At 36.7% G+C, this 14244-nt stretch overlaps 1 protein-coding gene across 1 annotated transcript; it reads left to right on the top strand.

Annotated features, from left to right (window-relative positions):
• Positions 1-3144: 3144 nt before the first annotated feature.
• naa30 (N-alpha-acetyltransferase 30, NatC catalytic subunit) lies at positions 3145-11392 on the top strand. The gene is made up of 4 exons (XM_048191696.1): positions 3145-4141; positions 5744-5867; positions 6149-6204; positions 8546-11392. Exons 1-4 carry the CDS (start codon positions 3353-3355, stop codon positions 8681-8683), a joined length of 1107 nt encoding a protein of 368 aa, XP_048047653.1. The 5' UTR covers positions 3145-3352; the 3' UTR covers positions 8684-11392.
• Positions 11393-14244: the final 2852 nt, after the last annotated feature.

The following is a 14244-nucleotide window of genomic DNA, read 5'->3' on the forward strand; positions in this document are numbered from 1 at the left end:
TGTGCGTATGACTCCTTTATTTAGCTAAAAATGGGCTGATATATAAGAAATGAACGGTCAGAGAGAACCTGTTAAACATTTATAATATAATATAATATATTTATTTTTATTTAGTTATTAACTGTCTTTTATATATAAAGAAAAGATTTTATTTGTGCCATTTTTAGTCAAATGCTCTTTCTTCTTTACTAATAAGAAGTAATGAAGAATTAAAATTCAATTAATAGTCCTTTTATTTAGCTTCAGACTAAGTGTTTACTGCTGTTCAGGCTTTGGTTTTCCCTATTAGCTGTTCAGCTGGTTTATATAGAGGCTCCTTGAGCTCATTCACAAGAGGACTTTGGCCCTGTGTTTGTTTGATGAGGTTGAAAAGAGTGTATTCTGATGGCAGAGAAGGAGAGAAGGCAATTGTTAAAGCGAAATACCAGACTGGTATCCAAAGAGGTTCTTAATTAGTTTCCAAAGTGACCCATAGAGGTCCCACTTAAGCTTGTCTCTGTCTCTCTCCTGCCTAACAAAAACGGTTAATGGAGACTTAAAAATACCAGTCATCCAAATTGCAACTAAGGGGCCCTTTGCTTCTGGTCTTCAATTGTTCAAATACAAAATCAATTATGCCACCTATCCTGAATGTTAAAACTAAATACAAGCATAAATTCCGTGTCACTTTATATGGTTTTAGGCAGCAAGCAGTCATTTCTGCATAGGTATGTTTAGCAGCCGAGTAGCATTTGGCTGTCAATTACGGCTGAGAATTCCCATGGAGAAGACATCAAGATGATGATAGTTCAGCTGGAGCCACATAAGAGCTCTCCACTGAAGCAAACCATTGTCTGAGAGATTAATTGTCTGCCACGTCTACTGATTGCCTTGCTGTGTCTCTGCAAGAACAAGGCAATGCTGCATTCTCACAAGGATTTCCTCCTTAGAACACTGAGCGTGATCAATCTTATGGCTGAGGCAAGTCCCCAATAAGATCCTCTTCATTTCCTTAATGAGTCTGTCTGATTTCAAAAGAGCTTCTTTGAGAATTTCACACTTCCTCTTAGTCTGACTGGCTCCTAGTCATTTGGGCCATTCCCCATCATACAAAGGTACACCTTGCAGAAAACAAAATAAGAGGGATCATACAAAAATGCATGTTATTTTTTATTTAGTACTGTCCTGAATAAGATATTTTACATAAAAGATGTTTACATATAGTCCACACCACAAAAAAAGCTGAATTTATAAGAATGACCCCTTTAAAAAGTTTACTTGATTCTGAATACTGTGTGTGGTTACCTGGATGATCCACAACTGTTTGTTTTGTGATGGTTGTTCACGAGTCCCTTGTTTGTCCTGAGTTAAGCTGAGCTCTGTTCTTCAGAAAAATTTGGTTTTCCAGCATCTTTTGCATATTTGAACCCTTAACATCAGTGACTTTATGATTTTGAGATCCATCTTTCACACTGAGGACAACCGAGGGACTCATATGCAGCTATTACAAAAGCTTCAGAAATTCACTGATGCTCCAGAAGGAAACACGATGAATTAAGAACCAGTGGGTATAAACTTTTGAACAGGATGAAGAAGTGTACATTTTCTTATTTTGTTTAAATATCATATTTTTTCATTTAGTACTGCCCTTCGGAAGAATGACTTACATGTTTCCCAGAAGACAAATTAAGTACAATTTACCTTGATCTTTAAATTCAAAAAGATCAAGGTAATGCATTGTGTTTCCTTCTGGAGCATCACTGAATGTTTGAAACCATAAAAAACAAGGTTGATCTACTAAAATAACTCAAACTGAAATCAATAATAATAAAAAGATGTATTTAAAAAATAATACTAATTAAAATGGAAAAAAAACTAAAACTACAGTTGAACTGGAAAATATAAAAATGAAACAATTATTCAGAATATTAATAAAAAATATAATAGCAGGCTTTCTAAATTATACAAAAATAATTTACATATGAACACTCCCATTAGAATCCTTTAGAATTGGTTCCAAATTAAGACAATAATTTCAACAAGAATTCTATTCAGATTCCTTAAGGATTTCAGAATTGGGTAATTAAACAATAAAAAAAGACAAATGTTTTCATTTTTAATAGAATATTCTCATATTTTCTCATTAAAGTTCAATGTGCATATTGAATTGGCCTGCCGAACAGGCAACACGAATATTTCAGCATGTCATTAGAGAGTATTATTTCACTAAGGCAATACTTCTGTAGCACTAGACATAACAGAGACATTTTAAGGCGTGCGCGCTCAAAACACACAATCTGCAACAATAAGCACACACACACACACACACACACACACACACACACACACACACACACACACACACACACACACGCACGATGTGCTCTGGGACAAAGTCACACAAAATTGGATGTATATAGGTCCATCTAGTGGCTTGTCTTGGAAAATAGGTTTTGGACATCCAAAATGATTTTGGATGTCCAAAACGTCTAAGTAAGCTAATTCGCAATGGCCGGTTTCCTCTGGAAATATATTTTTAAAATGGCGATTTTGAAGTAAATGCCGCATGAATTCAGGGAGTGATATTGACTAAAACTAAAGTTTTTTGTTTTTGTTTTTGTTTTTGTTTTTGTTTTTTTGACTAAAACTCAAGTTAAAACTATCAAAATCGTTTTCGTTAATTGAAAAAAAAAAAAAAAAAACTTTTAAGATTTTGAATAAAAATAGAAATGTTGCCTTGGCAGCTAAGTGAAATGAATTTTACATTTCAAAAAGTAGTATGCTACTAAAATGACAAAAACTGATAAAAAATAAAGCTAGAAATATATTTTTTGAAAAATATTCAAAATGATATAACACATAACAAATTACCTAAACTACAAATAAAATGAAAACTGAAAATATAACAAATAGCTAAATCAAAATATTAATAAATACTATAATACTAGGTTATAGGCTATATAAATAGCCTACTGGTTTGGGGGGTGATCTCCTTTTTATATATATATATATATATATATATATATATATATATATATATATATATATATATATATATATATATCTTAAATGTGTGCGAATTGTTTTTTAATTTATATCAATATATTAAAAACTCAATTTCCCAGCATCCTTTACTGCAACGCGCCGACATAGTGTCGTAAATCATCCGCTCTGCTTTACGGCAGATAATAAGCAAGTGTGGAGTGAATTGAGTAATGGCAGGAACAGACACGAGATAGTCCACGAACTTGACATTATTCCTACATTTATCAGGTACCGGCAGCCGGACAGACGTCTGTCTTTGTCGTCGTTCGCTGTGAGAGGCTGATTCCGACCCCGTTTTTCTGTCATCATAGTAACTGTATGCAGTGGAATGGCTGAAGTGCCGCCAGGGCCTAACGCACTGCCTTCATCCCCGAGCGCGATCACACCACTGCCCGTGGACGGCTGCACCTTACTGGGCAACGATGAGGGACGGGACATCATCAGCCCCGGCCAGGGACACCAGTACGCCAGCGACCATAAGGCGATTGTCAAATCCAACCAGAACAACGTGCACCCCAATGCATCAGCCGCCCAGTTCCACACAGCCCAGCTGAACGGGGTCCAGTGCAACCACACTCACCTCCAGAACCACGTCCAACAACACCGGCCGTCCGACAATCAAAACGCCGCTTCTGATCATCACTTGGACGGGATCGGTGAAACACACGGCGATCACACGGAAAACAACAATTTAACGAGAAATAAACGATGTAGTGATGTATCGCAGAGCCAATCGCCGCCGAACAACGGGATAAACTGCACTGATAGTATGGCCATAACGGAGAGCAGATCTTGTCGATTGGAAAATGATGTAAGTAACAGGACCTGTTCGGTGGATCCGGCTCGAGCGGCTGCGGCGGCGCTGATGGACGGGGCTGAGTCAGGCCTGGGCCCGCAGGGCGCTGGAGTAGAGCAGGCGGCGGCTGACAGCGCTCCGGTGACGGAGATGTCGAGACTAGCGCTGGAGGAGCACGACGAGTCCATCCGATACGTGAGATACGAGTCTGAGCTCCAGATGCCCGATATAATCCGACTCATAACTAAAGACTTATCTGAGCCCTACTCTATATATACCTATAGGTACTTTATTCACAACTGGCCTCAGCTCTGCTTTCTGGTATGTATCGTGACATTCAGTTATTGAAATCAATATCAAAGCATTCAACATCATCTCCGATATAACAAAATGTGTCCTTGCTACATTGACGGTTAAAATGCTAATGATTAATGATGGCATTTAAATGATACTCCAATGTAAATGTAATAATATCAAAATAAACATGGTATGTGTCCAAAACAATGTAATCTAAACAAAATAACCATGGTATCTCATATAACCATGTCCGAGAAAACATGATAATGTTTTTAATATTAAATTCCTGTTTTATAAATTCCAGTGTTATATTGTTTAAAGCGATGGCCTGTATTTAGTTCGTGCCAAATTTAAATCACATTCTAACCTTTCTGGAAATTTACCATGGTATTATTACTATAGTACGTGTCCAAAAACAAACAAAAAATCTAAACAAAATAACCATGATATTTCATTTGACCATGACATTACTGTATAACCATGTCCAAGAAAACATAATATTTTTTTATTCGTTTCATTCAGATTGCTTAAAGCAATGGCCTGGTTTAGTCCGTGCCAAATTTAAATCACATTCTGACCCTTCTGAAAATTTACCATGGTATTACTATAGTACGTGTCCAAAAACAAACAAACAATCTAAACAAAATAACAGTGATATCTCATGTGACCATGACATTACTATATAACCATGTCCAAGAAAACATAATATTTTTTATTCATTGTTTTATTCAGATTGCTTAAAGTGATGGCCTGGATTTAGTCCATGCCAAATTTAAATCACATTCTGAGCCTTCTGAAAATTTACCATGGTTTTACTATAGTAACACTAACTAGCAACTTTTTTTCTACTAACAAATGAGTACAAAAAATATCAATATCAGAGCATCCAACATATAAACAAATGTATAACGCGTCCATGGTACAGAAATGATGCTTATTTTAACGATAGGCCAATTTACATAAAAAATAGTACGTTATTACTATGGTAAGTGTCCAATACATGACTAAAATAAGCATGGTATTACTATAGTATGTGCCAAAAAAAAAAACTAATATAAACAAAGGTACCATATAATCTATAAGGGAGTGATCCTGACTTTCATAACGGAGGAGAATCAAAAAGTGTCATGGTAAGCTTTTTCTGGACATGTACCATGATAATACCTTGCATTTTTGACATCCTAGTACCATAGTATTGAAGTACCAGTACTAGGGTAGTTTAATTAATCATTAATCATGTAGTACAACAGGATATACCATCCATCACTCTACCACAGTATTTTGTAAGGGTCATTTTTATTACACAGATGGTGAGTATTGTAATGAGAAAAACCATAATTTGTTTTATGGAAACCAGTCTAACCATGATAATGAGGAGCAGTCCATATCATGGTTTCACCTATGGTTTTATTAAAAAGTACCACAGTTACTATATCATAACTATGCTACATTACAAGGTGTTAAAGTGTTTTTTTATATCTTTACGAACACGAGTTCAGGGTGGTGTAGTTATTATAACGAATTGATCCTAATAATAGAGATATTTGTCATTGTTTTGCTCATAGTTCACAGCCCACAAGATTAATTGCAGTGTCTTGATGACTGTTTCTTTGTGATGTGTCCCAGGCGATGGTTGACAAGGACTGTGTTGGTGCCATTGTGTGTAAGCTAGACATGCATAAGAAGATGTTCCGTCGAGGATACATCGCCATGCTCGCCGTGGACTCCAAATTCCGCAGGAAAGGCATCGGTAAGAGCCGTGCTAGCATGGCTGCCCTCACCTCAGAATGGCAACAGAAACGGATCTTTTTATAGGACACACATCTGCTTCAGTGTCAGCTCATGGATACATTTAGTGTCTTTGAATGCTTTGAACTGCTATGAATCAATGGTTTGCCATTCTGTGTCGAAGGAGCTCGATCCTTCCATGTGTATTCTCCATTCATATTGTATTATTTAGCATATTCAACAGGTATATATATAATACTGTAAATGTATTATGAATTATTAAAAGCTGTACTTGTTTGTTAGGCACTAACCTTGTGAAAAAGGCCATTTATGCTATGGTGGAGGGGGATTGTGATGAGGTAAGAGATTAATCTCGTAAATATTTCACACTACAGATATATTTGGAATGGAATACTGCTACATACTTCATACTACACAGTAGAGGCAAACTTAAGAAGTATGGATTTTCCCAGACGGGTCTCTGTTATTAAGTATTATACTTAGAATTGCATTTTAAATTTTTGCTATGAATTTAATGTTAAAATAGTAAGTTATATAGTAATAAATGTTTTAAACTGCATGTGAAATAACACTGAATATCAGAAACGAATGCTTTTCATCATGATAAATGCTAAATGTGATTGTGCTGAGCATTTAGAATGCAAATTAGCACTTTATTTAATTTTGTATAAAAATGTTATACAGTGTTTTCTGTATAACAGAAAAATGTTGTAGTCCAGCAGTGAGGAAATATCATACCATAATATTCATCACTGTCCACCATTTTTATTTTATTTTCTTGAATAGAAATTCATATTACATTGTGAGACACATTATCCAAAGCTTAGCAGTCAGGATGTATTCTGTAAATGTAACAAATCTATATGTACAGTGCCATTCAAAAGTATAAATGGTTAATACTTTTATTTAGCAATTTTCAATATTGATAATATTGCCTCAAATAAGCATATTAGAATGATTTCTGAAGGATCATGTGACACTAAAGCCTGGAGTAATGATGCTGAAAATTCAGCTTTGCCATCACAGGAAATAATTCGTTTTTAAAATATATTAAAATATTTAAAAAAAAAGTTAGTTTGGGTTGGCAAGATTTGTAATATTTTTGAAAGTTGAAAGTTTTGAAACTTGCATTATTACTTCAGTCTTCATTGTCACATGATCCTTCAGAAATTACTCTTAATAGTGTAAATGCAGCCTACATTCCAACTGAGGGCCTGTCTACACCTGGTCACGTCATGCGTTTTCTTTGATCGGATAGCTATCTGATCGTAAAAAGACCAAGGGTAAATGTCTTCCAAAATGCTTTGGAGACAGATTTAAATCCGATCACTCAAACCACTTCAGGAGGTGGTCTGAGACGCATTCCAGACTAAACTGGACAAGTGTAAATGTAAATTTGAATCATCCCAAAATGTTAAAAAATAAACACGTGATAGCATGTTATAGGCTTTATGATGATGTTATAGCCAGATATGACGGCACTACTGCAACACACATCGCCACAGTTGAGCTGAGTATCTCTTCAGCAAGCCAATGTGCGAACTGCCACAAATGAAACTGAAAGTAATTCACAGATCATTAAATCTTAATCATAAAATCTTCATTAAAGGGATAGTTCACCCAAAAATGAAAATTTGATATTTATCTGCTTACCCTCAGGGCATCCAAGATGTAGGTGACTTTGTTTCTTCAGCAGAACACAAATGATGATTTTTAACTCCAACCGTTGCCGTCTGTCAGTCTTATAATGCGAGTGAATGGCAACACAATCTATAAGAGTCAATAAACATGCACAGACGAATCCAAATTAAACCCTGCGGCTCGTGACGGCACATTGATGTCCTAAGACACAAAACGATCGGTTTGTGCGAGAAACTGAACAGTATATCATTTTTTTTTACCTCTGATACACCGCTATGTCCAACTGCGTTCAGCATCCAGTTGGTAAAGTCTGAAAACGCGTTCTGATGACGGAAGTGATGTCTCGCGCGTATACTTCAATGAGTGCGAGAGATCACTTCCTTTGTCAGAGCGCGTTCAGACCTCACTAACTGGATGCGTAACGCAGTGTTTTAGAGGTAAAAAATGATATAAATACTGTTCAGTTTTTCGCACAAACCGATCGTTTCGTGTCTTAGGACATCAATGTGTCGTCACGAGCCGCAGGGTTTAATTTGGATTTGTCTGTGCATGTTTTTTTGACTCTTATATATTGTGTTGCCATTGACACGCATTATACGACTGACAGACGGCAACAGTTGGAGTTAAAAATCATCATTTGTGTTCTACTGAAGAAACAAAGTCACCTACATCTTGGATGCCCTGGGGGTAAGCAGCTAAACATCAAATTTTCATTTTTGGGTGAACTATCCCTTTAAAAGTAGTGAGAATTAATGACCAGTGCTGATGCTGCTCTTTCTCCAATTTTCTCCAACTCCAATGTTTTGCAGAGACACATTTATGTGTAAACGGAACCATTTTAACCAATCGGATAGCTATCCGATCAGTAAAAAGGCATGAAATGACCCGGTGTAAACAGGCCCTAAGAGTATGTGGTACTATGCCATTCCAAATATGCCACAACTTCTATGTTCCTCTCACCTGTGTTTTTCTTGTAACAATGTATTTCAAAACCTGTGCTATGCCTAGTATGTCTATATGCTTTATTCTCATCCACAGGTGGTGCTAGAGACGGAAATCACCAACAAATCAGCTCTGAAACTCTATGAGAACCTGGGCTTTGTCAGGGACAAGCGGCTGTTTAGATATTATTTAAACGGAGTGGATGCACTTCGGCTTAAACTCTGGCTTCGCTAAATCAAACTACGGGGTCCCTCAACTCTTTCTCCATCCCTTTTGGCCCATTTCCTCCGCCCCAGTCCTTTGGCTCAGATCACCTGACTTCCCATCAATAGAAAGACACTCGACCTCTGCTGAGCCACAAAGGGGAAACTCTGAGGGAAATTTCAACCAATCATAATAAAGTGTTTTAAGAACTTTTTGTGTAAACAAAAGAGAGGTCATTGCAAAAAAGAAAAGAAAAAGATGTGCAAAGTCGGGTACTAATAGGACATTGACACCACGTGGTGGCTTCTATGTTCAGGTGTCAATAGCCTGGCTTAAGACCTCCTCCGTGTATTTGCGTCAGGCAGTGGAGACGGATGGGCTGAATGTGTCGACGGCATTGGCGAAATGAATCGTGCCGAAAGCAAACAGTGCGCCACGCTCTGTTTTTTTTTTTTTTTTTCTTTGTTTGTTTTTTATGAACAATCACAAAGCGAAGGATGAAAATGTGTTTAAACCGACTCAACGAAACTACTCAAATCAATTTTTGTTTTACAATTTTTTTTTTTTTCTTCTGAAAGAGGGTGCACGGGAGCATTGCAGGTTGCGATTGTGCCTGCTACTTTGCGTTGTTTTTGTGCGTACGGGGGTCTGTGGTTTATTTTATGTGTTTATTTTATGTTTTGGAGAACGCTGAGCAGAGCCTTGTCTTCTTTAGAAGTTTGATCTACGACAGACTAACATATACAGAAACACTTTAACCTGAGTGCAGACCGCATCTCTGCTCTTTTAAGTTGGTCATATTAGCTCACATTATGCCATATTGGTTTATGTGGCTTGTGATTCTGACACAAGTGTTTTGTACAACTAAATTAAAATGAATGAAAATTAATTACTAAATGGGCCTGAAAGGAGAGTATTCCCTGTTTTTTCAGTACTTTTTACCATAGTCTTCATCATAGATACTCCCTTTCCATATCTGATACGATGTTTGGATATTCAGAGAAAAGAACCTCTAACAGACGCACTTCTCATTTTTGCACTGATTAGATAGGGAATTTGTACTCCTTGTAGTTCCCTTGTCCGCCACTGCTTTAGTGGACCAGTAGGGGACAGACTACAGATCTCACCAGCTCAGTTGCTCCATTGGACTCATGCAAATAGTTGCTTTAACAGATTGATTATATGCAAGATGACATTGTTTAGAGGTGTTTTTAAAATTAAATTGAGGAAATTTCCAGAGGTTCTTGTTTTTATCGGTTTGTGTTTAACAGTAGTGTGCTGTGGCAGGTTGTACCATCACCCACGTTGTATGTAAGTGTTTCTGTGTCATTGCCAATAGACCCCCATTTTGCTTTGCTGCTGGCTCATGAGTTGTTCTTGAAAAAAAAACCTTTGTTTTTTCAAGTTTGGAGTGGGAAACAATTTCTTTGATTTGCTAAATGTACATATGGAAGTTTGATTTGTTGTTTTTGATTGTCATCGGAAAAGTTCCCCAAAGAGCTGCTGCTCTCAACTGTCGAGAAGATGGATGGGTTGCTTTATAAATTTGCGCTGAAATACACTGATATTGCTGATGGATTTATGGGAAGAGGAATTTATGCATCTTTTGGTTGTTTTCTGTTTAATTGCGTTTTTTTTTAAGCCCAAATTGTAGTACATCTCCCAGAAATGTAACAGTCCCATCAATCCCCTATGTCAGTAAGGCTCAGGTGTTTGGTTTCTACTCAGTTCTCCGGGGCTCTTTTCAAGGACCCAGTGGTTATTAACAGCCAACTTGACTTTGATTCCTTTTGATTTGTGTGGACAGTCAATGATGAAATGGAAATTTGAGAGCCTTTGAGTAGTTTTCGTCCATACAGACCATCTAAGTCAGTCTTTAGATGGCAGATGTGAATTTAGCTTGAGATACAGGGATTGTTCACATCATTTACTCATCCTCATGTCTTCTGTAGAATATACTAGAAGACATTTTGAAAAGCTGTTGGGGTCAAAAGAACATTGGAACCCACTGACTGGACAAAAATGGTTGAAGCGTTCTTCAAAATATGTTTTTGTGTTCTGCAGAAGAAAAAGTCATGTTTGGAACGAGATGAGGGTGAGTAAATGAAGACTTTAAATTCAAAGCTTCTCACAAGATGCCAACTTTAACAGACAATAATGCATTTCTGGCTATTGAGTGTTGCCATTCTATACTGCCCATATTTTCATATTGGAGAAATACTTATTGTTTGAAACTGTGGTTGGCACGATGATGATTCTTTGCACTGCCAATTTCTGACTTTTGTGGTTTATTACTGTATGCTGTCCATCAAAGGTTAGGCCATTAACAGCTTTAGACCGAACAGCTGGCAGGTTCTAGCTGGGTAAGATCACATATTGTGATGATGTGGACACTAATCTGACTGGCTTCTGTTTTTGGGGAATCATTCATTGATGGGACTAATTTTGAATCTGCACTTGTGGCTAAATATCACCCTTGTAAACGGTGGAGTTTATGTTGTAGTTAGTGTAACTCTTGTACTTTCAGCTGATGATTTGGACGAGTGAGATCTGCACCTCAAACATGGATCCATTTTGTTGGGTGAAGAGCGACCGTTTGCATGTTGATGAAAATTTTCTCCACCCTTCTTTCTCCCACTTTCACCCCTGACAAAATGTCTTGCAAAAGTTTCTTTGTTTTCAAGTGGACAACAGACCTGGTTTAAAAATTATAAATAAATTATTTGATTTTTAAGCAAATGTAGTAGCTTGTTTTTTCTGAAAGGAGAGCTGGGACTTCAAACTTTGAAATGTGAATTGATTTCAACTTGATTTTAATGACATGGTTTATTTTTATTTAATTATTTATTTTGATGTGATAAATCAGACAATTAAAGGTTACTTAAAGGATTAGTCCACTTTTAAATAAACGTTTCTAATTTACTCACCCCCATGTCATCCAAGATGTCCATGTCTTTCTTTCTTCAGTTGAAAAGAAATTAAGGTTTTTGATGAAAACATTCCAGGATGTTTTTCCATATAGTGGACTTTAATGGGCACCAAACAGTTGAAGATCAAAATTAGTTTCACTGCAGCTTCAAATTGTTCTACACGATCCTAGACGAGGTCAAAGTTTGAACTAATTGTTATATACTATTGAACTAACATATTCCATATAAAAATTAGTTCAAAACTTTGACCTGTGGAGGACAGTAATACGCTTAGCAGTGTCTACACTGCTGGAATTCAAATAGAGAAGAAGAAGAGAGCTAGTTCAAGATGAGCATTTCTGGTTAAAATGTGTAAAATTTTATTTATTTTTTAGAAAATGAGTGATGGTTATTTCTCGTCTGGGATCGTGTAGAACAATTTGAAGCTGCAGTAAAACTAATTTTGACCAACTGTTTGGTGCCCATTGAAGTCCACTATATGGAGAAAAATCTTGGAATGTTTTCATCAAAAACTTTAATTTCTTTTCGACTGAAGAAAGAAAGACATTAACATCTTTGATGACATGGGGGTGAGTAAATTATCAGGAAGTTTATTTAAAAGTGGTCTAATCCTTTAAGTGAAACTGCAATCTGCTAAGTGGCCAAATATTAGTGGTATTTTTTGGAGGAAACTGCATCTTTGACTAAATAATGGCAGCCGGAGAATTGTTTGGAAGCTGTTTGCAACGTCATTATTTTTCAAATTCTGTTTGATGCTGATAGTGGTGCCGCAATTACAAACTTGACCTTTAAACCTTGCTTACTTCAGTATAAAAAGGTCATCACGGCATAAGGGACACTGGTTTTGACATCAGCTGTATTCAGATGCAGTAGTTCATTTCATTATTTACAGCAGCAGTGGTACTTGATTATTCATTGCTGTTAATTTGTGTAAGTACACAAATTTAAATCTGTTAAAATTCATTTTTGTTGTCAAGAGGAGGCAGCTGTACTCAAAACCACTACAATGTTTTGTTTAACATAATTGCACAATACTGATTCACATAAGTTTTTTTTTTTTTTATTATTCCACGGACTACAGATACAGACATGTTCTGCAGGCAAATTGCATGATTTACATCTTCTGTCATTCTTATTTTATCATTGTGTAATCATAATATCAGATCATGTGTTACAATTTATACCAGTTTTAAATTCAGTTATATACATTCTTTTCACAAGTTGCTTGCTTCACTTTATCCTTAGTTTTTTTTCCAAATGGTTTTGTTTAAAAAGTGCAAATCTTCAAATTGGCTAGCTAGAAAAGACCAATGCCTGCAGGATTAAAAAATGATGATTATATAAGTATTACATGTCAGTCGAACACATTATGTTGTAGGATGCACAATGAAGGGAGGATTATGGTCTGGTGACTTCAATTTCTGGGTTAACTGGTCATTGGTATTGTAAACTATATTCTTCAGTCATTTCACAGCAAGAAGGACCCCAGTTCAAGACGCTGCTGAGCCATCCCTTCTGCATGGAGTATGCATGTTGCCGTGAGTTTCTTCCAGTTTCCCCCACAATCCAAAGACATGCAAGGTTGAATTGGAAACAATAAATTGCCATTGGGTGTGTGCGAATGTGTGTTAGTCCAGCGATGGAATGGCCATTTTTTTAATGAATGGATGGTGCTTAGGATTGCCCCAACAATTTTTGTTTTAGCAGCCCAGGTTTAATCCATTACACTCATTGCTTTTAAAACATTTATTCCAGAATATATGCTTACAACTTACGGTCGATGTACAGCATTTGTGGCATGCAGTCAAGTACCTTAAAAATAATTGTGCTTCATCCTTCAGTTAATAAAAATGAACAAAGTTGCATTTACAACTTAAACTCTAGCAGACATATTTAACACTTAAACATTACCTCTGGTTTCACTTGTCTGTGAAACCAGGGGTACATGTGTTCGAATGAGATGTGAGACAGATGTGTGATATAAATAATTGCTTACCAACCATATCTTAACCATGTCATGTCCAATCTTTCAACGTGTGTCATGACTAGCAGAAAAAGTTAGTTTGGTTCATTCCACTTGGTATCTACAGGAAAATATCTGGCAAAACATGAAAGGATCATAGTGTATGTAAAGCACCATTGACTTGCAGCTAAATTCTATAAACTCCACAGGAATATGGCCTGCTTGCCTGCTAGAAGTTGTACTACAAGTGTACTATGACGTTTCCCAATCATTTATGAACTGAAGGATGAGTTCATTTTGTCTGGGTAACTGACAGCATACCACAGTACAAAGACATTAGATTGATTCATGTACACTCCACCTCATGCTTGCTTCCTCTCAGACTGTGCTTTTCGGAGTCTGTCTGGAACAAAGGCCTCTTGTTAAGTTCCCATTCTTCCCTGTTCTTTAGATATACTTTCATGGATGACCCAGAGTAATGTCCATACTCCCAACTTTTTTACGATTGTACGTTTTCAGATTCATGAAGTTTCTCCTCAAGTCCCTTCAAGTCTTGAAGCCAAGGTAACTTCATGTTTTTGTCGCAAAACCTTTGCATAGTTCCTGTCAATTCTGGGTCCAGATTTGTTCTACTCTTTGTAGAATTTGGGGAGTCCTTATGGTGACTTTCTTTCCCCAGTCCTTCAAATTTTTGGTCT

This window comes from Megalobrama amblycephala, linkage group LG5, assembly GCF_018812025.1.
Source record: "Megalobrama amblycephala isolate DHTTF-2021 linkage group LG5, ASM1881202v1, whole genome shotgun sequence".
Taxonomy (NCBI): domain Eukaryota; kingdom Metazoa; phylum Chordata; class Actinopteri; order Cypriniformes; family Xenocyprididae; genus Megalobrama; species Megalobrama amblycephala.

Coding starts and splice junctions, on each gene's coding strand:
- naa30 (XM_048191696.1), top strand. CDS start 3,353: ATGGCTGAAGTGCCGCCAGGGCCTAACGCACTGCCTTCATCCCCGAGC. Junction 4,142..5,743: donor GGCCTCAGCTCTGCTTTCTG/GTATGTATCGTG, acceptor GATGTGTCCCAG/GCGATGGTTGACAAGGACTG. Junction 6,205..8,545: donor TGGAGGGGGATTGTGATGAG/GTAAGAGATTAA, acceptor TCTCATCCACAG/GTGGTGCTAGAGACGGAAAT.